Source organism: Aplidium turbinatum, chromosome 9 (genome assembly GCF_918807975.1).
Source record: "Aplidium turbinatum chromosome 9, kaAplTurb1.1, whole genome shotgun sequence".
Taxonomy (NCBI): Eukaryota; Metazoa; Chordata; class Ascidiacea; order Aplousobranchia; family Polyclinidae; genus Aplidium; species Aplidium turbinatum.
Genome location: NC_137480.1, coordinates 8,405,215 through 8,427,447, shown reverse-complemented (window position 1 = coordinate 8,427,447; position 22,233 = coordinate 8,405,215). Strand labels below are relative to the sequence as shown.

The 22,233-nt window shown below is 37.5% G+C and overlaps 1 protein-coding gene across 1 annotated transcript; it reads left to right on the top strand.

Annotated features, from left to right (window-relative positions):
* Positions 1 to 1,470: 1,470 nt before the first annotated feature.
* LOC145777376 (ATP synthase subunit O, mitochondrial-like) lies at positions 1,471 to 9,949 on the top strand. The gene is made up of 5 exons (XM_082588743.1): positions 1,471 to 1,539; positions 2,050 to 2,278; positions 3,026 to 3,082; positions 5,329 to 5,528; positions 9,708 to 9,949. Exons 1-5 carry the CDS (start codon positions 1,516 to 1,518, stop codon positions 9,834 to 9,836), a joined length of 639 nt encoding a protein of 212 aa, XP_082444869.1. The 5' UTR covers positions 1,471 to 1,515; the 3' UTR covers positions 9,837 to 9,949.
* Positions 9,950 to 22,233: the final 12,284 nt, after the last annotated feature.

Genomic DNA, 22,233 nt, shown 5'->3' with positions numbered 1-22,233 from the left:
TTCTACACTAATCAGTGCAATTTAGTTCAAGTCTTACATCACAAAGCCTTTCAGAATGACTTCGCTGAAATTTTAAAAAGTCTTCTAAACTGTAATTGTAGTTCAAGATAAAGTGATTAAGCATGACGATTGACGTTAAAACTCATGTGTCTGATGTGAGACTTAATTTGTTCGCTGAGATAGCTGCTCAGACCGGACACGTTTGTCCGCTGTCAACAAAATTGAATTTCGAGGCCTGCAACCTATTTCGTCCCCTGAAAAGATCAAGAAAAATTTTGAAATGTTTGCGGCAACTCCGATCAGCGGCTTCAGCTCTGTTGAATTTTTTTCTTGATCTTTTCAGGGTACGAAATGGGGGTACGAAGTGTGCAGGGGACGAAATAGGTTGCACCCATCTCAGTAATGATCGGAAACATGAATAATTTATCGATAAAGCTTTCGCCGACTCAAACCTGGACTAACAACAAATAAATGGCAAATATGTGCATTAAAGCAACAATATATTTTTCTGTTCAATGTAACTTTTGTGTGAAAAGCTGTGCTGGTTTAAGCAGCTTTAAGCAGTTAATGCCTATTTGCCGGGCGCCTACCTGTCTGCACCTAAAAGAAGTGCTCCCATATGGTAACTATAGCTTCTTCGTATTTGAAGTATCTGATTTTAAAAAACCTTTTAAGAAAATTGCCCCAGAAACATGTGGTTCCACTGAATTTGTCTTTTAAGTAAAAAATACCACAGCTGGACATGGGCAATTTAAATGAGCAAACCTAAACTATTTGAATGACTACATCGGCTGCATAGCCGAGTGGTGAGAACGTCTTCGCAACATTCAAAAGGGTGTGTTTTTAACACGCTTCAGAGCATGCGGTTGTGTCTTGGCGAAAGACACTTAATGGCAAGCCAAAATAAGGCAAGCAGCTGACTGGGAAGACTATTACCGGTACAAGTTTCAGGATTTGCAAAATTGGTTTGGTCATATTTCAGATTTGCATCAGCAAGAATTTGTTTGTTGTGATTTTTTGGTGGGTTTTATGCACAATCTAGAATTAGCAAATGCTTTAACAGAGTGACAATGCTTTAACAAGGAGTTATTCTTACTCAACTTGAATCATTTTGGTTCTACCAAAATCAAATTAAAGAAATTAAACTATATCATATAAAACTAAACATAAATAATTTTTTTTTTTAAATATTTATATTTAAAATTTGAAAATATTGTATATATATATATATATTGTGTTTCATTTTTATTTTTGGTATTGATTCTATAGTATCACTCCATTGAAATATCGCTTCTTACCAAAGTTGGATGTTACTAGTTTGCATTAATGGCACGAGCTATTTCACTTAGGTCCACCCTTTATGCAGTTATGTTTATCTATTACCAAAAAAGGATTTCTAATCCATGGTGAAATTGTTGTTGAACTGTGTTTTCCTGGATTTCTGACATTTTTATCTCGTTTGTGTTTTAGCTCTGGTAAGCTTTCATTATTTAATCACCAAATTAACAACTGAAAATGGCATCTTCGCTTTCCCTTTTGGTGAGTAGATTTTTATCATTTTTGCATTGTATCCTACTTCCCATAGAATTTGTATTGATAAGAATATGTCATCTGTTTTTGTCCAATAGAATAAACTAGCTTAGAAAACCTTTCTGATTTGAACAAAACAAGTAGTATAGTTTATGACATGCTTGTTAATACAATAGCAACATACTGTTTAACTTTTTGAACCAGTCAAAGTGGAGTTGTACATTTTGCAATTGTCAGCTTCATTGATCATGTAGTTACTTTAACCAGTTCACTTCAAAAGCATCTCATAGCCGGGTGCATAGCCGAGTAGTGAGAGCGCTGGAACGGCAATCGAAAGCGCGTGGTTTGACACCGCTCAAAAGCATGCGGCTGTGTCTTTGGCAGGACACTTAAAGACATGTCTGAAGGAGTGAAGGTGGACATGAAGATTGGCTTCCTTGCCTTCCCATCCACTTTTAAAATCTAAATCTCATGAGAGTTGTATCAAATCAGAGTTAATAATATGTCCTTTGTTTTTAGTTAAGGAGAAGTTTGTCCACAAGTATGGCTCATCAAAATCTTGTGAAAACTCCTGTTCCGACCTTTGGAATAGCCGGAACATACGCACAGGCACTATATTCTGCTTCCATCAAGTCAAAGACAAAGGATCAAGTGGCAAACGATTTAATCACATTTGGAGATGTACTAAAGAACCAAAAAATATCGGATTATGTCACTGATCCCTTTATTAGGAGTAATGATAAACTAAGTATGTGAATATTTTTTGGATTGTCATAGCTATTTTTCATGATTAGTGCATATATCAACAACAAAAAAGAACGCTTTCAAGTGTTGGTAATCTAAAATTAAAAAACTCCAAACTATGTTATGGCTAAAATTGCGTGTTTTTTAATAAGTCATGTGTTCCAGAGATAAAGCCATTTGGTATATTCTCAAGTAAAATCATTTAACTGTTCCAAATTAGATTCATGACTTTATGATGCTGTTCGAAAGGCTCCAGCCCCAATGATACCTCCTGTGCTTGCAACTCCAAAGTTGTTTCTTTTATGAATGTTTTAGAGAAATAATATATTTTTCTTTACTTATTGTAAGAGTCTAACTTCCCCCTGTTGTTTATAATAGGAGCAGGATTTGAGATTAACTGTAGGAAGATAGCCTAATAAATGTAGCAACATAATTTATTCAGGTATGGGGTTATTACGTCACGGCGTCATTCGAGTATGGTGGCATTTTGATGACATCATTTCGATTGGTCATTCGAACAATGTCATAATGACTTGTTCCATTTACATTGGTTTTAAAAGATTTCTCTGTCTGACAATAAAAGCGAGATTTTGTGACAAGAATTGCAATGGAATAAAGTTTTTTTGCAATAAAGTTTTTGTTTATTTGTGTTTCATTTTTACCATACATTTTTCTTGTGTTTTTGCGTAGTTTGGTGTAATTTGCTTAACATGGTTTAAGGAAAATCATTTAACTACTATCTATTTAATAGAACTGCTCAAAGAAGCTGGTGGCAGGAAGATGTCTGCAACAACTGTCAACTTATTTGGTAAGCTTTATTGTAAAATTAAGCTAATTTATATTTCCTGTATGATCTTCTTAATTTGACAAGGAATTTGATTTGCGTCTAGTAGGTAAGACATGGATAGTTAAGATGTCACATTAATTCATTTCTAGTCAATGGTTAGGTGTTGTAATTTTGTTTGAGTTTATTATTTGTATTATAAATTTAAAGTAACTTTTTGGAAATGCAAGTTTGAAACAAAGAATAGGTTGTGAATGAATGATCCCGAACTTAAAGGTCCCGGCTGCAACTTTTCAAAAGGTATGTACCATTAAAAAATCCCCTTTCAGCAAAAAAAAAAGCAAATCATAGCTAAGTTAAGTCATCCGTTTTCCCACGGCTGACTTGGGGCAGAGGGTTAGGGCGGTGTTAGTCATTTCATTGACGTGGGTTTGATTCTCACCAGTGCTATTGCTCTTTTTTCTTCTGTAATTACCCAACAAACTTCAAAGGGGATTTTTTAATGGTACCTTTTGGAAACTTGCGTCCCCGCTCTAACTTATCACTCACTGGCGCCGACTTACCATAACCGCTGTGGCGAGGTGGCAGCCACCCCGTTTAGCTAACTTTAGGTTACATTACTTACTGCAAATAAATGTAATTTGAACGGACGTTTAAATCTTTTTTTGATCATTGGTTTTCGCTTCAAGTCAATGTAAAGCAAGAGGTGAACCAATACAGTATTGCAAAGAAAATGATTGTTTTTGTCACAAGCATGACTCGCGTGACATCAAGCAAGCTACTTGAAGATTACGCAACACGTGGCTACGAGTGTTTTCCTTGTTGTTGATGCGATCATTTTATTTGTTACTTGTCATAAGTCATTGTTACATTTGTTAGGTTTACAATGGGATTTATTAATCAATAAAATACGATCTTTCCATTGCCTCCCTCAAAAATCCTTTTTGAAAAATTTTAAACTGCTCATAATATCGCTATAAATTATGACAGCTATGAAATACTTGGAAATAAAAGTATCTCGATGATTGATAGCTCCACCCCCTAAATGAATATCTATTTTCAAATTTCATTAAAAAAATGCAATTTTTGAAACTTTTTGAGTTTTATTTAAAAAGTGCCCTTAGTATAGTAGCAGTTTTAACGTTCTGCAAATTTACACGTTTACATGACTCTATTCGAGGAAAGCTATACTTTTGAAAAGAAAGTTTTGAAAATATACTTATCGTTGTCTTCCACACCTGCGAGGCGGAGCGATCGTTTAGTGCACTCAGGTCTCAGGCGCATAAAAACCTACTTGCGATCTACCATGACGCAACAGCGATTGAACCACGTCTTGATTTTAGATGTTTATCAAGCTGAAGCTTCACGGTTACAACTTGACCAGTTGATTAACAGTTGGATTGACAGAGCTGTTGCTCGCAAAAATACTTTTGCCAAATGTTAAGTGTCAGAGCAGCCACGTAACAATAAAATTCACGACATGATACCTCCTGTGCTTTTTTTTAAAGTTGCTTTGTAAATTATCGAGCTACAAATCAGGTGTGAAAAGACAATTGCATCTACGAAACACGCTTAGTAAAAATCAAACAAAAACATGCAGTTTGAAAGTTTTTAGGTTGCCATATTGTGCTATCCGCCACCCCGTGCAAAAATAAAAGTCGGCGCCTATGTTATCACTATTACCAAATATATATGCAACATTATTATGATTCCGAACCAAAACTTTGTCAGACAAATAAAACTATTATGATACTTCACATACGCATCGAAAAGCTCATGAGCTCAATAATAAATTGATTTTATTTTATTTTTAAAAGCAGTAAACAAGTTTATTATACGACTGTTTTAATTTTAACCGGCTCGGAGACATGGCTTCGATATCCTGTCGGGTCATGCCAAGGACTTTTTAAAGTGGTATCATACTGAATTTAATTCCTGCTTGGCACTGAGCAATGGAATAGATTCGAGTAATAATGTATCGTACTCAGCTGCGCCTCTATACGGCTGCTTTGACACTGTCTGCTTTGTAAAGCGCTGAGGAGCAACGTATTTTGCGATGGATACAGCGCTATATAAAAACAACCATTATATATATATTTATTATTATTATTTTTATAAGTGAATCACGTTAACATAAAGTTTTTTGAACAGTTTTGTGAATTAATATCTTTCCTTGGGCTGGATGAAACATGTTCTGTATCAATGTTATGCTATGTTGGTACAAAGTTTATGTTTTTATTCCAATCTTTCTTTTTTTTTCAAAAATAAAGGAGCATTGGCTGAAAACCACCGCTTCAACTTGATAGCTGATATTTCGAGCATATTTTCGCGTTTGATGAGTGCAGAAAAGGGAGAAGTTCCCGCTTCGGTCACAACTGCACAACCACTTGATGATAAACAGCGGCAAGAAGTTGCGGCGGCCCTTGCCAAGTTTGTCAAGGAAAACGAAAAGATTGTTCTTGAAGAAAAGGTGAGATCTGAAATTGACACGTCATCAAAATGTGAAGCTTCTCGAAACATGCAGTCAAAAATCATGTAGCCTCACTAAATCTTTTCAAAATAAATATATTTCAGGTATATACATATTTAACTGACTTCGCTTTGTTGCAAATGCAAGTTAAATCGCCAACCGACGTTGTATTGGCTGGTCTGTTTATTTTCAGTTTGCTTTATGGTTTGAATTGGATATTCGCTGTCGTATGAAAGTTCAATGCAATGTGGACTAACACGCTTATACAGTCAACCCCGCTTAATCGGACCACATCGGGACCAAGCCAAATTCGTCCGATTAAGCGGGTGGTCCCATTAAACGGGGAGAACGAATTTCGTTATTTTTTTCATCGTTTTTGAAAATAGTTTAAGCATTTTACAATTGCGGCTATAAACACAACCAAAACACCATCAACAATCAAAATACAGTACTGTACAGTGTACAGTAGTAAGTTATTGCTGCCATTTTTATTCAAGCACTAAAAGCATTCATTCATTCTTCTGTACAGTATCATACAGTATTCGGTGCCGCATCACAATTACTGCAATTCTGATTAGATGACAATTGACCTTATGACGTGACAACAAGCGTTTGTTTATCTGTAGCCTACTTCACTTTAAAATGGCTTAGCGAGAACGTAGCACGTTGCCCATCAACAACTCTTGACGCGTCACCTCGCAGAAAAATGTACAAAAAGTAAAACACGTTAACCATAAAGGCCTATTTTAGGGCGAAGGGTGGTCCGTTTAAGCGGGGTGGTGGTCCGTTTAAGCGGGGAAAATTGTACAGAAAAATGGATTTGGATTCGGGACCAGTGCAAAATGGTCCGAATAAGCGGGTGGTCCCATTAAACGTGGTTCGATTAAGCGGGGTTGACTGTATCAGTTTCACGAAATCGCAAGTCAATCTTACGGTTCTTATGTACGGTATTACATATTGTTGCTTTTGTCCCAACTTTTGCTGTCCAAGGGTTACGGTCTGCTACGATTCGGCTAGTCCGATTCGGCTAGTCCGATTCGGCTAGTCCGATTCGGCTAGTCCGATTCGGCTAATCCGATTCGGCTAGTCCGATTCGGCTACAGTCCGATTCGGCTAGTCTGATTCGGCTACAGTCCGATTCGGCTACAGTTTTGAATTGTATTTTGTATTTTATTCCACAATATCGTTTCTTTTGCATTCCGACAAAGAAAAATAAATTGAAATGAAATTTAGCGTAAAATGTTTGAACTATTAAATTGAAATGTTTGCTCACATAAAATCGACATGTATCTTACGTCACCGTCTGTATGCAAACTTAGAATATATTCGAATCCTCAACTAATACAAAATTCTAAATCCAACGACGCCTTCTGTTTATTACTTAGCGATATTTAGTGAAAACTAAAAAGCGAATTAAATTTACAGTCCAATTAACTTCATCTTTTATATCAAACGCTATTTGACAACTGTCTTTTTTTCGTTGACACGTTTTCGCTGAGACTTTATCTCATTAACCTCTATTGTTACTCATGAAAACTGTTGTTTTGATGTAAAACACATATTTTGAACGAACCCAGACAACAAAATTCGTCATTTTTACATTGATTCAACGAGACGTTGAATCAATTGTATTTTGTTCTGCAGTCTGCAGACGTTGAATCAATGTAAACATGACGGATTTTGCCGTCTGGGAAGGCACTCAAAGGTAAACACTGGATAAAATGCAAGAATGCAAAAGAAACGACATTGTGGAAAAAAATACAAAATTCTCTAAATAAACAGAAGAATCGGACATACATCTCTCTGTTATCATTTTTAATGTAAAAATTCCTTTTGTGGTCCCTTGTCTGGAACAAATCCAAACTGTGCTGTTGAAATTTTCGATTTTAGTTTTGGTCTCAATCTCATCATCATGATTCGGAGTAAGATCTTTGTTAGATGATTCACAAGGCTAATTGTTGTGTGGAGTGAGCATTCTGTTGCTCCGGTTTTCTTTGGTAAAGTTATGAATATAGAACGCACCATATCACTAGGGATGTTTCCGGTGTCATAAATATGATTTAAGATCTCAGTGGTTAGGTCTAAACCGCACTCATCTAAAGCTTCGATAATTTCAACTATAAAAGAAACGATATTGTGGAATAAAATACAACATTCTCTAAATAAACAGAAGGCGTCGTTGGATTTAGAATTTTGTAATAGTTGAGGATTCGAATATATTCTAAGTTTGCATGCTGACGGCGACGCAGGATACATGTCAATTTTATCTGAGCAAACATTTTAATTTAATAGTTCAAAAATAAATTTAATTTGCTTTTTAGTTTTCACTAAATATCGCTAAGTAATAAACAGATGGCGTCGTTGGATTTAGAATTTTGTATTAGTTGAGGATTCGAATATATTCTAAGTTTGCATACAGACGGTGACGTAGGATATATGTCGATTCTATGTGAGCAAACATTTCAATTTAATATTTCAAACATTTTGCGCTAAATTTCATTTCAATTTATTTTTCTTTGTCGGAATGCAAAAGAAACGATATTGTGGAATAAAATACAAAATACAATTCAAAACTGTAGCCGAATAGGGAACTAGCCGAATCGGACTAGCCCAGTGGTTCCCAAACTTTTTCTATTGGCGTACCATTTAGCAGTTTCATACAGTGCTCGCGTACCACCTACGCTACAACCAGAAAATCTCAAAAATATACAATAAAAGGCAAGAAAGTTTAACAAATTTTAGCACAGCGCTTCAAGACTAAAATATTGTAATATTAGAATAAATATAATTACAGTAAGCAGTAAGCTGTTGCGCTGTCGGATTAGTAGAAGACCAATGAATAGGGTGCACTACTACTGCTAATATCAGTAGCATTGTAGCAACATTGAAAACTGAAAACTTTTGGCTTTTCTGTTAAACAACCTAGGTCAGAGGTTCTCAAACTGTGCGTCGCCACGCTCTTGGTGCGTAGTTTCAATTTTTCAAGGGCGTCACACAATGATTCCGCTTCGTATCTAATCTCAATTGCATAATAAAGCGCTCACAGATATTGTTATACCCTGACATGTGCATGAGAACTCATCATTGCGAAACTGTAGCAAATGCTTATGGTTTAACAATCACATAGCGCAACTCTAAATTCATTTCGTCGCGCGACAAATAAAGGCTAGAGATACAAATAAATAAAAATTACTGAAATTCCTATCGCTGAGTGCGTGGCAAATCCAACAAAAAATTTCAAAAACGTCGCAACGAAAAAAGTTAAAAACCACTGACCTAGATGTTGCGTCATAAACGCTTGAATCTCTTACGAATAAATTAATCATGACACTAGGGTTGAAAAAAAACCCGGGTTTTTTAAAAAAAGCCCAACCCGCATGTTTTTTTTTAAAAAAACCCGGGTTTTTTTGGGTTTTATTTAAAAAAGATGCGAAAAAGGTAGATTCATGCTTGTTTCACCTCAAATACTACTTTTTACCAATGAAGTGCCTCTCACTCACAGTACATGCTGGCATAACTCCATAAAATAATGCACTAGGGCTGTTTAACTACAAGGCCTTCTTGCATAAATGAGTTTTAGTGTAGTACAAAGTGGCATTACTTGATTTTTGTGTACAGAAATATCCACTGTGTTTTCAATTTATCCTTGGAAATTTCCTTCACAATCACATCCTTAAGTCCTAATTTGAAGTTTGTTTTAAGTAGCCTACTTTGTAGTACTTTGATTCATTTTTTCAATTTTTTGATAAAAATTGGACAAATATGATGCTCTGGGTTTTTTTATGGGTTTTTTTAAGTGAGTTTTTTTGAAAAAACCCACCCGGTTTTTTTTGGGTCGGGTAAAATACCGACAACCCTGCATGACACAGTCAATAATGCACATTGAGTAATCTGAAAGTTTGCGCAAATTGTATTATTTTATTTTAACTACTGTCAACCGTGGACGTCCACGTGTCAACTCAAGTGAGTTTCTCGCGTACCATCTGAAAGACCTTCGCGTACCACTAGTGGTACGCTTACCACAGTTTGGGAACCACTGGACTAGCCGAATCGGACTGTAGCCGAATAGGGACTAGCCGAAACGGGCCATTCCGTATGTTTATATCGGGCTTTAAGCCTACAAAGTTTTAGGCTAAATTTAAAGATGTTGTGTTTATTACAGTTTGTTCTATTGTTTAGGTTGATCCTTCCATCATGGGTGGGATGATTGTTGACATTGGCGACCAGTATACAGACATGAAGTACATTGATATGTCCACTTCTAGCAAAATTAAGGTCTATCAAGACCTTCTACGTCAACCTGTCTAAAATTTTACCGTGTAACTTGTGACTCAATATTTTGTGACTAAAATTCTCTATAGCTTATGTTCGTGGTTTGATAGGCTATGAGCTAATGAACATTACATTTGCGTTGAAAATGATTTTGTGTGTCCGTTGAATTGGCGCTTTCAGTGTCGCGTGTAAGAAGCAGAGAAGATCAGAATTTATTCAACGATTCGGAAACCCGCTAAACCCGTCTGGAAAGAAAACGAAGAATCCCGCTTTTCAAGCCAGTAACCTCGTCTGTTTAGGCTGTTCAAATATGATATTACATCATTTTTTTACCATAATACAAATAGGCCTATATCGTTTCAACCTATTGCGCATATGATGATTTTGATATTCCACGATAATATGATTATATTGAGCAGCTTCTAGCAAGAGAGGTCAAGTATCAGTACTTTCTGTACCGTAAGTGTTAATGAGGAGTAGCAATGTTAGTCGTTTTTCTTATAATATTTGACTTGTGTTTCATTCCAAGCTTCTTTGCCAATGGCAATGCCTGACGAGCACAACAAGCAACTGACTGGAGAATTAGGGGAAACTGATCACTAGGTAAGAAGAAAAACTATCCCTTGAAACGCTACCGTAGTTGACAATTAATGCATGTTAACCCTGAAATTTTACACAGGTCTGTCAAATTTGGCGCCAAGCATTCATGAAATTTTGGACAATCGAAACATTTTATCGCCAGCTTCGCAAAGAAAACCTAAATGTAGCGGTTGCAGGCGATTTGTTTATTTACAAACACCAAAAATTTGGATCAATGACGTTAAAGTCTGGGCAGGATTTGACAACAAAACAGAAAAATTGGCGCTTCATTACTTCCAACCATCGATAAAAGGAAGGTGATGATGCGATATAATTTTGTGACTTGGCGTTTAAAAAATCTAAAGCTATTGTTTTAAATGTCCTTGAGCCTACTTTATAGTAAATGCGGTAATCATCAGGGTTTTGGAGCTGGCATAAAGATGAAACTGCTCCTAAACTCTCTTCTATCAGAGCATAACTCCAGCTCCGGAGCTCTTTCATACCATTGTTCTAGCGCCATTAGGTTACCGTATTTTCTGGAATAATCTATGACGTTATTATTAGTAGCCCTCAATCAACAATCATCTCCAATTAAAAGTCCTTCGAAATAGCAGACGCACAACAATTAAAAATACCAGTTAACATTTATCAATTTTGTGGTGGTTTGCTTTTAAATTCTGTGAAATCAACCAATACCAATAGCATCTCATGAAATTAATTTGAGTTGTTCATCAAACAACTGGCTCCAGATCCACCTGAATTTTACATACAACTGAAGCTCGTTTAGAAAATGCAACGCGCCGGGTTCCGGTTCCAGCGCCAAATCTCTGGATTATTCACACTCTTATTGTTTTGCTAAGCAAACGAACAGCATCGCAAAAGATGTGTAGTGTGCAGACCATCAAAGACATAAAGGCAAGGAAGCCAATTAGGTTACGGTAGGCTACCGTATCTTCAGGCATTCCATAAATAAACACAATAAATAAATAAAACAAATAAATAAACACACCATAATAAGACAGAAATGCAAGGAAGCCAATTTAGGGAGCATTCAAATATTACGTAACGCTGTTTCTCCGAATTTCTGACCCCCCTCCCTTCCCCCACGTGACGCTTTTCCATTACAAAGCCCGTTTTGCCAGTGTATATCAAAATTATGACGTGGAAATACGTGCTGATAAAATATCTTGGTTTGTATGCACCTAAAGCTTGCGTTTGAGACGTGAAATTTTAGCTATATTATTTTTTTGGAATTAAAACGTTATGTACCTACTGAAAACGTTAGTAGCCTACAGCAAGCGGATGGAAAATTTGCATTGGTGTAGGCCTATGTGTGGTAATTGTGCCATCATGCCGACAATAATCGAAAGCGAATGTTGCCAGGAGAATGACTCTGTGTTAGCCAAAACCAAAACTGTTTCAAAGTCTTGTTTTCTCGCTTTGCTATTCGATCCAAACGCCCGATCGTACTCACAGACCTGTACCTAGGTCGATCGAGTTTTGTGGGTAGGCTACTGCATTGACAGCGGCTTTCACATATCTTGAAAAATCAAAAACAGAAAGAACAGCTTCAGGGATGAGGAGGTGTCTGGACTTGGTGCCTTGTAGCTCTGCCTGTAGAGCACGTTGGTAATCGTTGGCCAGAAAATGATTGCTGCTCAAACGGCAGTGCTTGTTTACAGGCGGGTCTTTGAGTTTCATCGCCGAGATCCATTTCTTCAGCTTGTCGTCATTATTCAGAGGTAAACGATGAAAGGATACCCCTTTGACGATTCCCCGGTTAGTACAACCGGGAGCCATACAAGAAGCCACCATTTTAAGGGCGTAAAAACTCCCTTAGCACAAAATTGTTCGCTGTTTCGGTAGCCTACGCGATTTGTTCCTTGTGTTTGCACGCAAAACAGTAGACCTTGGATGCGGCGTTGCCAGCCAATCACGTCATCAAAAATTTTGACCAATCAAAATCATTCAAATCAAAAAAGGTTTTTTAATTAATGGTAACACAAAAAATAAAAAAACTGTTGAAAAACGTTTTATTTTAGAAAGATCTACAAATACAAAAGTCATGTATTTTCGTTGCAGTGCACCTTTAAGTGTAAAGCATAAAGACAAAAAACAGCCTTTAATGAATTTATTAACGTAATGTACTTCAATAGCTGCTGAAGTCAATGAGACATCTGTGGTCGATCGAAGTTGTCACTTTCATTGCAAAGCAAACATACGGTAGCCTACTGCTTTCTTGCCGACTTGTGTGAAAAAGCGCTTGAGCATATTTGTTAAATTCGCGACACTCCTTTTCAACTTTACGTTTTTTAGCAAAATCCATAGAAAAATATTTAGTGTAAATTCAAAATCTAATTCTAACTGAAAACAAAGAAACTAAAACACAAAGAACTAAAGTTTAACCAACAATCAGTATTATTTGTATACGTTCCCGGTTTAATTATTACACTAATCAGCCAAATTTCACTTTGATCTATTTTTCCAGCTTGAGACTGAAGGAGATTCTTACAAGTGACAAAGAAAAAGAATGGAAGGCCCGTTTATGACAGAACATAACATGTTTGTCACTTGACTAAAAACCGAAAACAAATAATCAAAGAACTAAAAAGTAACCAACAGTCACTATTATTTGACGTAGTAAGCAAGTAGTGGTGGATTGCGGCAGAGTGTGGCCGCGGGCCACATTTTATGTAAAGACCGTAAACTGTCTGCGGGCCGCTCAAAATCCCGTCGCGGGCCGGATCCGGCCCGCGGGCCGTATGTTGCCCGTCCCTGACTTAGAACCTGTATGGAATTACGAGAATTACAGTATCGTAGTTGATACTTGATAGAGATTTTGTTGATGCTGAATAGGTGCTGTTGGATATGATTTCAGCTTAATTTAGTATCCAAACGACGATACCAGCCAGCACAAATAAACTACCGTACCGTACTCATAAGCGTTACGTAGCCTAATTTTTTGCTTGAACCCCCTCCTCCCCGATGTGACGCTAACGTAACGCTTTTCATAATCCCCCTCCCCCTCGATAGCGTTACGTAACATTTGAACGGTCCCTTACGGTACCGTATCTTCAGGCATTCCATTGCGCTTCCTGCTAAAATACAGCCGGATGTAGCGTTGCGAAAGCATTTGATTGCTTTCACAAAAAGGGCAATAAACTCTCAAAAGTGAAAGATGGCACCACACCATAATAAAAAATAACCAATGTCAACTTCCACAGCAGTCAACCGCTGACAAGCCTAGGCTGTGCATTTTGGTAAGCTCATAGTCCTTATGATCAGGATGTAAAAAAACGCAGTAGAAAAGAGAAATAGGCTAACCTAGCTTATTCACAGTTGCAGAGCGCACTAAAGCTTGTACGTTGTCTACAGCTAGATAAAGTCGTAGGTGCAATGTTGGAATCCATTAGGTCCCGCTCCCGGGTCCCGCTGAACAGAGAGTAGTCCTTAAAATGCTTTGTCCAAACATTCCCCTTAAGCCATAAGCTACCAGCGCTGCTTGATTTTGATGCTTCTTTGTTCATAAAGACAAAAACTTAACTAACTGAGCTATCGGGAGGGGCGGACATTTCACCCTAGCGAACCTATAAATTCTGATCGCAAGTCTCAAGCCCTAATTTTTGTGTTGTATCAAAGGACGCGTGTTGTTCGCCCCGATACCTCAGTTGGTTAAAGTACCAGACTTTGTGCAAAACCAAGAAATCCGCAAAACTATAAAAAGAGCTCAACACCGTGCTTTCCTGGGCAACAACTAAACGGGATTTTGCCTGATGTTTTTTGGTCTAGTTTTCTTTCTCTATTCTATTACAGTAGTCCCCGCTTATTAAGCCCAACTCGGAATCGAACGATTTTGGGCTTATTAAGCGGGAGACGAATTTCTGTCACTCTTCTACGCATAATCGACCATGGTCGACCGCACTATGGTTACAAGCTGCGAAATCTGTTGACAACTGTAGGGGAGACTCAGGTAAGTTGGCCCAATAGGCAAGTTGGCCCACTCTAAATAATTTTTTTACTACAATAGTTATTGTTACGTATCGTACGCATACTGAGAAAGTGCTGTTGAAACTACCTTATCACCAAGTTGGGAGGCTCTAGCAAGCAGTATAAAAATGTGAGGACGATTTTTGTAAGAAAAATTATGATTTTTGAAATTTTTGGATTTTAGAATTTTTTAGATGTCGAGTGAGTTTTTTCTTACTATATAAGAAAGGTTATTATTTAGTGAGTGCAGCGCTAAAGTGGTTATTAAGGCTCACTTTGACGGTGAAACCGTTGTTAGAAGCTCGATAGTTTGACAAAAATTTTAGTTTTTACAATATGGTTGCCATGCAGGAAAGTTGGCCCATTTTGTGGGTGGGTACGTTGGCCACCATGGCCAACTTGCCTTCATGAGGTATTACATAGAATGATAATGGACTAATTAATACGATGACTCATTTTTGCAAGATTAAAGTAGCCTATCATCAAGTATCCACAGCAAATAAATCGCGGCTTTACATCGGCTTTAAACGATCAATAATACACTTCCTAACATCGTTTTTATGCCACAATTTGCGACAACTTATTCCTAACCCATATGGTAATAAATAATAGAATATTAGTAAGTAATCAAGAAAACCAATCGCGGAAATGTGTAGGTCTATCAACCACTTCTCAAACGACGGTCTAAAACGTACCTCGTTTTGGAGATAGATTAAAAAATGCTCCGATATTGGTAGGCTACCCATGCAAAAATGGGATTTGTAGCCTATTGCAAACAAGGTCCTACCTATCAGTATCGTTAAGGTGACCAGATCGTTAGGAATAAAGGCATGCCGTTCCAACTACATGATGTTTGATACAACCTTTGTTATTTTCGAAAGCTTATTTGGTGTAGGCTACTCGTAAAAAAAAGTTTACTGAGGTAAAATACAGCATTATAGCCTAATAATAGATTATATTATAAACCATGCATGAATGCATACATAGAATAAATTATGTACGGTATGTATGCCTTTATAAAACCAAGAAATAATTAGAAAGAAAATAAAATTGGGGAAAAAGAGAACTTTCCACTGTTTAAGTGTTTCATATACCGTAGATGGACATGTTGCCCACGTGGCCAACTTACCTTCCATGGTGGGCCAAATTACCCGCACAGGAAGGCAAGATGGTCCATTTTATTTTTTTCGGAAAACTTGAAAAATTATATACCTAAGAATGTTTGTTTGATGCAAGAATATGTCCACTTCTAGAGTGATGAATTCTCTACTCTTCAATAGCATTCGCTTTAACATATGTTTTTTTATTAGCTCACAAATTCAATTTTTCATTTTGCTGGGCCAACTTACCCGAGTCTCCCCTAGGCTACACAACAATCTGTTCTTTCGGAAAATTGCATTTATTGCGTAGGGGTAGGCTATAGGCTACTGCCATAGGCTACTGCACCAGCAATGAAAAATAAAATTGAATTGAACATTCAGCGGCATCTAGTGGATGAAATATTTCAATCAATCAATCATTTTATGTTTCGTCATTAACGCGTCCGGGACGAAAAAGATACTACAGCAGTGACGTTCGGTGACTTAAACCGTTAGGAAAGCAACTTGGAAATATGCTGCAGCAAGGTAGTAGGCACGAAGGGCGTAACCGTCGGGCGAAGCCCCAAAGCGTGTTGCCGAAGGCAACACTTCCAGCGGGGGGTCTGGGGGGGCCTCCCACAGAAATTTTTGAAAAACACTTCCAATTTGGTGCGCTCTGAGAGCATTTCCAAAACAAATCAAAAATAAAAATCTGTCAAATTGTGCTTCGCCTATGTCGTGGTCATACATCCATTTAATGTTTAGAAGTCATGAACAATCTTAATTTTAACGTTGCAGGACCAAAATCCAGTGTTAGACATGGAATAATAGTTGTCTAAATATTTAATTCTTCATGAATGTTCATTCTCAGATATTCAGTTAGGCCTACACTACAAAAACTAACACTTAGGTCTAAACATTACAACCGTAAGCAATTTGTACAAAAAGCTGGATAAGTTTGCCTCCTGCGTATAGAAGCTTAACGAACTATAAATATTGCATCTGCACCTGAACGTTCATTGGCGAAGTAACGTTATATCAACGCTGTAAAAAGGGCAAAGGCATGAGTATGAAAGCTAGTAGGCTAAAGTACATGGCGAGGAGGCATCAAAAAACAGCAACAATCTTTTCGCCTTTATGATGCTGTGCTGTGTACCGTGACGAGAGAACATTCTGTGCTTATGACGAGATAGTCTAGCGATTGTGGACTACGCATTGACGTCACTGGGAAAGCAACTCTAACCATAACACATCTGATTGGCTAAGCAGCTGGTGACGTTTTGCAAAACGAGTGAGGATTGGATAAAACGAAGGCGTTTTTTGACGTTTTTTAACGTGGGGAAAGCAACTTTGCAAGTTGCTCTTCTGGATCCTCAGTGGTTGTTTCTGACAGGAGCGTTTGCGTTAATTGGCATTTATAGGCAAGACATGTGGTTTGGTGAGGACTTAGACTACTCACAAGCGTTACGAGTAATTCTAGTCACAAACACAGTAATTTTCAAGTTAAAATAGACGTGATAAAAATAATAAGAAGTTAAACCTAGAATTCAGTCATTATATTTTGCATAGTTTTCGCTCAGGTAAGCACTGCTTTCCTTGCTTTCCCTCACCGATCGTAACTACAAAATCGATATAAACCTACTAGCACGTTAACGAACGGGAAAAAGTGGCAAAACCTTGAAAGGTTTAAAACGTGCCTGAATGAAAAATTATGTAGTAGGCTGTATAGTGTATATCAGTAGTTAGCACGGCCACAAAACCCAAAAAACAAATGGCAAAAAATAAAACAAAAACAGAGAGAAGCACACATGTAGTAATGAATGACAGCCTAATGAAAAGTGTTGTGGATAGAATTTGCCAGTTCCAATATTGATGTGGATGAGCAGTCATAATAATAATAATAGGATGGAGAAAAAAAACCGGACATAAAAGAAACCCATCCTCAGGCAAAAGCCCGTTTCAACGTGGCCCAGGAGATCAGGTGTTGAGCTCTTTCTATGGTTAGACTGCACATCACACAGTAGCCTAAGACGATTGAGGTTTGATATCCAGTTTAAGTTATTGTTTCTTATCCTGGTGGGTGATGGAATGGATGAGCTGGTAGATGATGATGTCCTGATGGTGTTGATGAAGCTCTCATCCCCTTTTGCGACGTGTCGTGTTGATTATGGAGTATTGCGTTTGCTGTTAATGTCTACAAACATAAAAGTACAGCACAAGCAATCGATATTATTGTTAGGTAGCCTACCGTAAGCTTAGTCTTTTGTAAATAATTTCGGATTTCCACTAAAATCTTCACAAGAATGCAAGAAAGCCTTTCTATGTTGTCTTTCTATTCAATCTATTGAGTGTCCGTTTTGCTTAAATGTTGTTTTAGTTTGTGAATAAAAAGTGACTTTGTATCAGTCTTTCTAATTAAAGAAGGAAATTCGTTCCATGTTTTCGCACCTGTGAATTCTATTGAATGTTGACTTGAGTAAGCGTTTTTGAGAAGTATGGAATGTTTAGAGAATCATTATCATGGTTTCTTGTAGACAAGCTGTGAACCTCTTTGACATATTTAAAAAGGTTGATGAAGCAATCTGGTAGTAAATTGTTGTGAAATTTAAACACAAAAACACCAATTTCCAGCTTGAACAATTGCTCAATTGATATCGGGATCTTGCTACAACTATCATTGTTGGGACGGAAAATACGATAAAATTTGTCACAGATTTTTTGAAGTTTTTGTATAAGTCCTTCGTTGCAGAAAAGTTTTTATGAAGGGGAAACTGCTAGAGGTGCTTGGTGAACCTGCGGTCACTATATGCGAAACTGCCTTTTTTCATGCCCTACCGTACGTAGTCTAACTATTTGCTTTGTAACGATCTTCTTGCTTATGATACCAGGATTTTAGTATGACTAAAGGCACAGTAGGTTTACCATTTGTCCGATTTCGCCAGGTCAATTGCAGAGTTGCCATATTGGCGTTTTTCCTGCCAAATTCCACAAACTTGGCGTTTTTTGAAAGCGTTTGGCAGGAGAAAATTACGTTTGGCAGTTTGGCATTTTTTTGGCATTTTTTATTTTTGTGTCTGGCATTTTTTTGTAATTATTACGGTACTGGTACAACTCACCACTACAGTTTTTTCAAAAACTTTTATTAATGAAAGTCCATCAAAAAACTTTAATTTATGGACTGGAAACTCCGAATTCCTGATTTATTGAAATGGAAGCTCCAGACCAGAGACCACTGGCCAGTCTCTCCAGTCACCAACCAAAGTTGGAGTTGGACTGGGCAGCTGGAGGGATGCGGTTTTGACATTTATTTTCTTGCCAATAGTAAGTGTTAACAGGGTATGGTTAATGATGCGCAGTCGCACCGTTTGAGTTGAAAGCATAGCTTAGGCCAGAGATCTTGTAGAAATTTGAACCGGAACGTATTTGGCCTACCGGTATGCTGTACTGTGTATGAATGGCTGGCTGGGCAGAACACATTGACATACAGGTAGGCTATAAACCTATACGGGAGGCTACTGTCTCGAAGAGCACACGGTCACTGTGCAGCCTAACAGGAATTTCGTTGACTTGAGCTGCTGAATTGGTACCGGAAGTCGGATTGCTGACTCTGTTTTGAAGTGGACAATAGAAGGGTTACTGCATCATTACTGCACAAACTAAAATGTGGATTTCTCAACATACAACCCATTTCTTGTTTTTAACATGATGCTTGAAGACGAAATAATTTAAAAAAAGCAAAAAAAAATTTGAAAATGTGGCCGTTTTTCCCACAACCGCCACCAAGTGGTGAAAAATACACAAATTTTAAACACAAATATTTTTAATACCACTTACTGGATTTGAATCAAATTTTAACAGAATGTTTATAAGTATCAAGACTGAAGCTCTATGGAAGGAAATGAAGATATTTTGAGAAAATAAAAAGTTATTCGAATTGTTGCATTTTTTCAAAAATTTTTGATCCTCGGACATGAAACAAATGGGTGCCGACAACATCATGGACAAAATTTCCAAAATTCTTTGACCAGAGGCTTTGCATGTTTACTCTGTCTGATAGTGTTAAAAATTTGAAAGCGATTGGCAAATAAATGAAAGAGATATTTGGGATTAAAATTTGGTACTTGGTCAAAAATCACATTTTACGAAAAACAACAATAAACATTTTCAACACCTTAAAGCCTCCTTTATCATAAGTAGACCCTTTTTTGCCTCTGCTTGGGTTTGTAATTTTTTCTTAAGTGCTTTTAATGTTTTTCTCCTGGCCTTGGATATGTCAAAGCTTCTTTTTCTTGATTTGTCAAGTCAATACTTGTCAAGTATTTGGCAGATTTCTGAATATGCAGAGACATAGGCGTCGAAATAGGGTGGGCAGGGTGGGCGACGCCCACCCTGCCGTGAAACGAGGGTGGGCAAAATATGTTTTGCCCGCCCTGTTTTCATGACACTTATGAAGTGTTCGTTACAATTATTTCCGTTTTTGTTAAACGCTGAATTATCTAACCAACTGCAGCGCAACTTCTTGTTTTACGCTATGTCTCTCGCTAGGTATCCGACAGAACAAAGCAATTCCGCAACAATCCTGCGTTGAAAAAAAGGCAGTACCGTATTCACTGCATTGTTGTTGCTACGGCAACTGCCACACGCTGGCAATTCCTGATGTGTGAAAGGGTAGCCACTTTAACAAGTAGAAATTTTGCCACTGCGAATGACTACAATGCAACCGCCAACCAATCAGAACATGTTATAAGAGACTACCGTCCAATTGTGACCCTTCTAGCACTCAGTCAGAAAGTTAATGCCTGTTTTGAACTTTATTTGGTAATTACAAAGAAAAAAGAACAATAGCAGTGGTGGGAATTGAACCCACGTCAATGAAATAGTGTTGGGCAATATTGAAAAAAACGATACGATATTTGAAAAAATGCTCGATATTTCGATTTTTTGTTCTAATTAAGAAAAGAGTTTCTCAGTCTTCGAAATTAGTGTCGGCGTAGATGCATGAATGGCGAATTATAGCGTCGGCAATAAAAATGCCGAGGCCACACGAGCGCTTGTAAGGTTAGGGCAGGGATATCTAAAGAAGGGGATACGAAGGCTTTTATTTCGTCTGACAATAGAAGGGCTTTTGTTTATCGTAAATAATCTGTGTGTAATAATCTGTAATCTGTAAATAATCTTTGTTTATCGTAAAATGACAATTGGCACCGACTGGGTTTTTTTTTCAGTCATTTATCGGTCATTGACCGATTTTTTAGCAAAATGTCTGAAAAAAATTTAGTGAATTTGGTCAAAATGTCCGAAAAAATATATAGTCAATTGACTGTATATGACCAAAAATGATCGAAATAAATAAGATTGACCGAATTTTTTCAAGTCATTTCGGACAAATGACCGAAAAGTCTCAGCGAAAAAAAAAACCCAGGGCACCGATAGTAGTTTAATAAATCTTGTTATGATAACTTGCATTGCGCTATTAGCATCAGGCCTGGATATTCACAGCATGCTCATTGCTCATGGTTGCTTGTTAATTTAACTACCCATATACTTGCTTTACATCTAGCCTCCTGCAAAGGCTTTGTTAAAAAAACCCAGCTTACTGGTAACTTTTCAACTGTCTTTGTACACAAGTATTCTTTAAATAATGCTCTACGTAACATTTGCTAGCTGTCTTCTGTAGCTCATTGTACCAGCTGCACTACAAAACTTTCTACGATTTTAAAAAGAACCACATGTTTAAAGCACTACAAACTACCGCCCTGGTAGTGTCATTAGAATAAGGCAATCACTGCGAGCCTTCATATTCCCCTCTCTAGATATCCGTGGGTTAGGGTTAGACATTTCTCCCAGTCGTTATGCCACAGCCATAAATTTGTTCCTTAGTCAACACCCTGATGGAGCTCTGCGAAAGAGGTGTGTGGATGGGTATCAAAGCACGAATGCCGCAAAACGTGGACGCTTCATTGCGAACGGCGAAGATGGTGTAGATTTACAGCCAAGCGATGCAACTCTTGATGTGTCCGATTCCAGTGATAACGCGACAACCTCATCCTCCATACAGCATCTGATGATTCCGATTATGACATCTAGTTCTTCATCAAACAGACTTTGTGTTGCTCGCAGTATCCCAATTGTGCCGAAATTATGTTAGTGCATACGTAAATCGAGGCAATCTTCTCGCAGGGAGCTATTAAGTTGTTACCGGTACCTGGTTGAGCAATTAACGTTATTTTATAATAATTCAACGTCGCTAGATGTCGAATTAATGTAAAACAAACGTAAATTTCTTATTAGGCATTGTTGTTACGCAATATAACTTGCCGGGAAAATTAAATCGATTTGTGCTGACTCGAACGTTGAATCAATCCAAAATTAACTTACTTTTCCTCCCCGTGAGATATTCAACGTGAATTACCGTAACAGCGTGCGTATCGCGTTGTTCGCTTTATCGTTACTTTTGGTATTATTACAGCACAACAAATCAAACATTGCGGTCGGGATAGACTACTCCAGTATATTTTTCGCTTCTCGTTTTACATGTTTTGGTACAATTTTTTTCGTAATAAACGTTCACAACAATTGCCAAGGCAATTTCAACTTTTGCCGTTTGGCCTTGGCAATGTTTTTGTAGGGGTTTGCAGTTACGAGTTAGGGCTGTAATAGTTAAAATATCGAACGACATTGAAATAAATATCGTTATTGAAAAGATATCAAATCGAAAATTTGATATATCGTCCAACACTACAATGAAATAACTACTTTCTAGCCTTAACCCCTAAGCCAACCAGCTG

What these genes read in the sequence shown, in the direction of transcription:
- LOC145777376 (XM_082588743.1), top strand. Translation starts at nt 1,516, where the DNA reads ATGGCATCTTCGCTTTCCCTTTTG. An exon ending in AACAACTGTCAACTTATTTG is followed by an intron (nt 3,083 to 5,328) that starts GTAAGCTTTATT and finishes TCAAAAATAAAG; the next exon opens with GAGCATTGGCTGAAAACCAC. An exon ending in AGATTGTTCTTGAAGAAAAG is followed by an intron (nt 5,529 to 9,707) that starts GTGAGATCTGAA and finishes TCTATTGTTTAG; the next exon opens with GTTGATCCTTCCATCATGGG.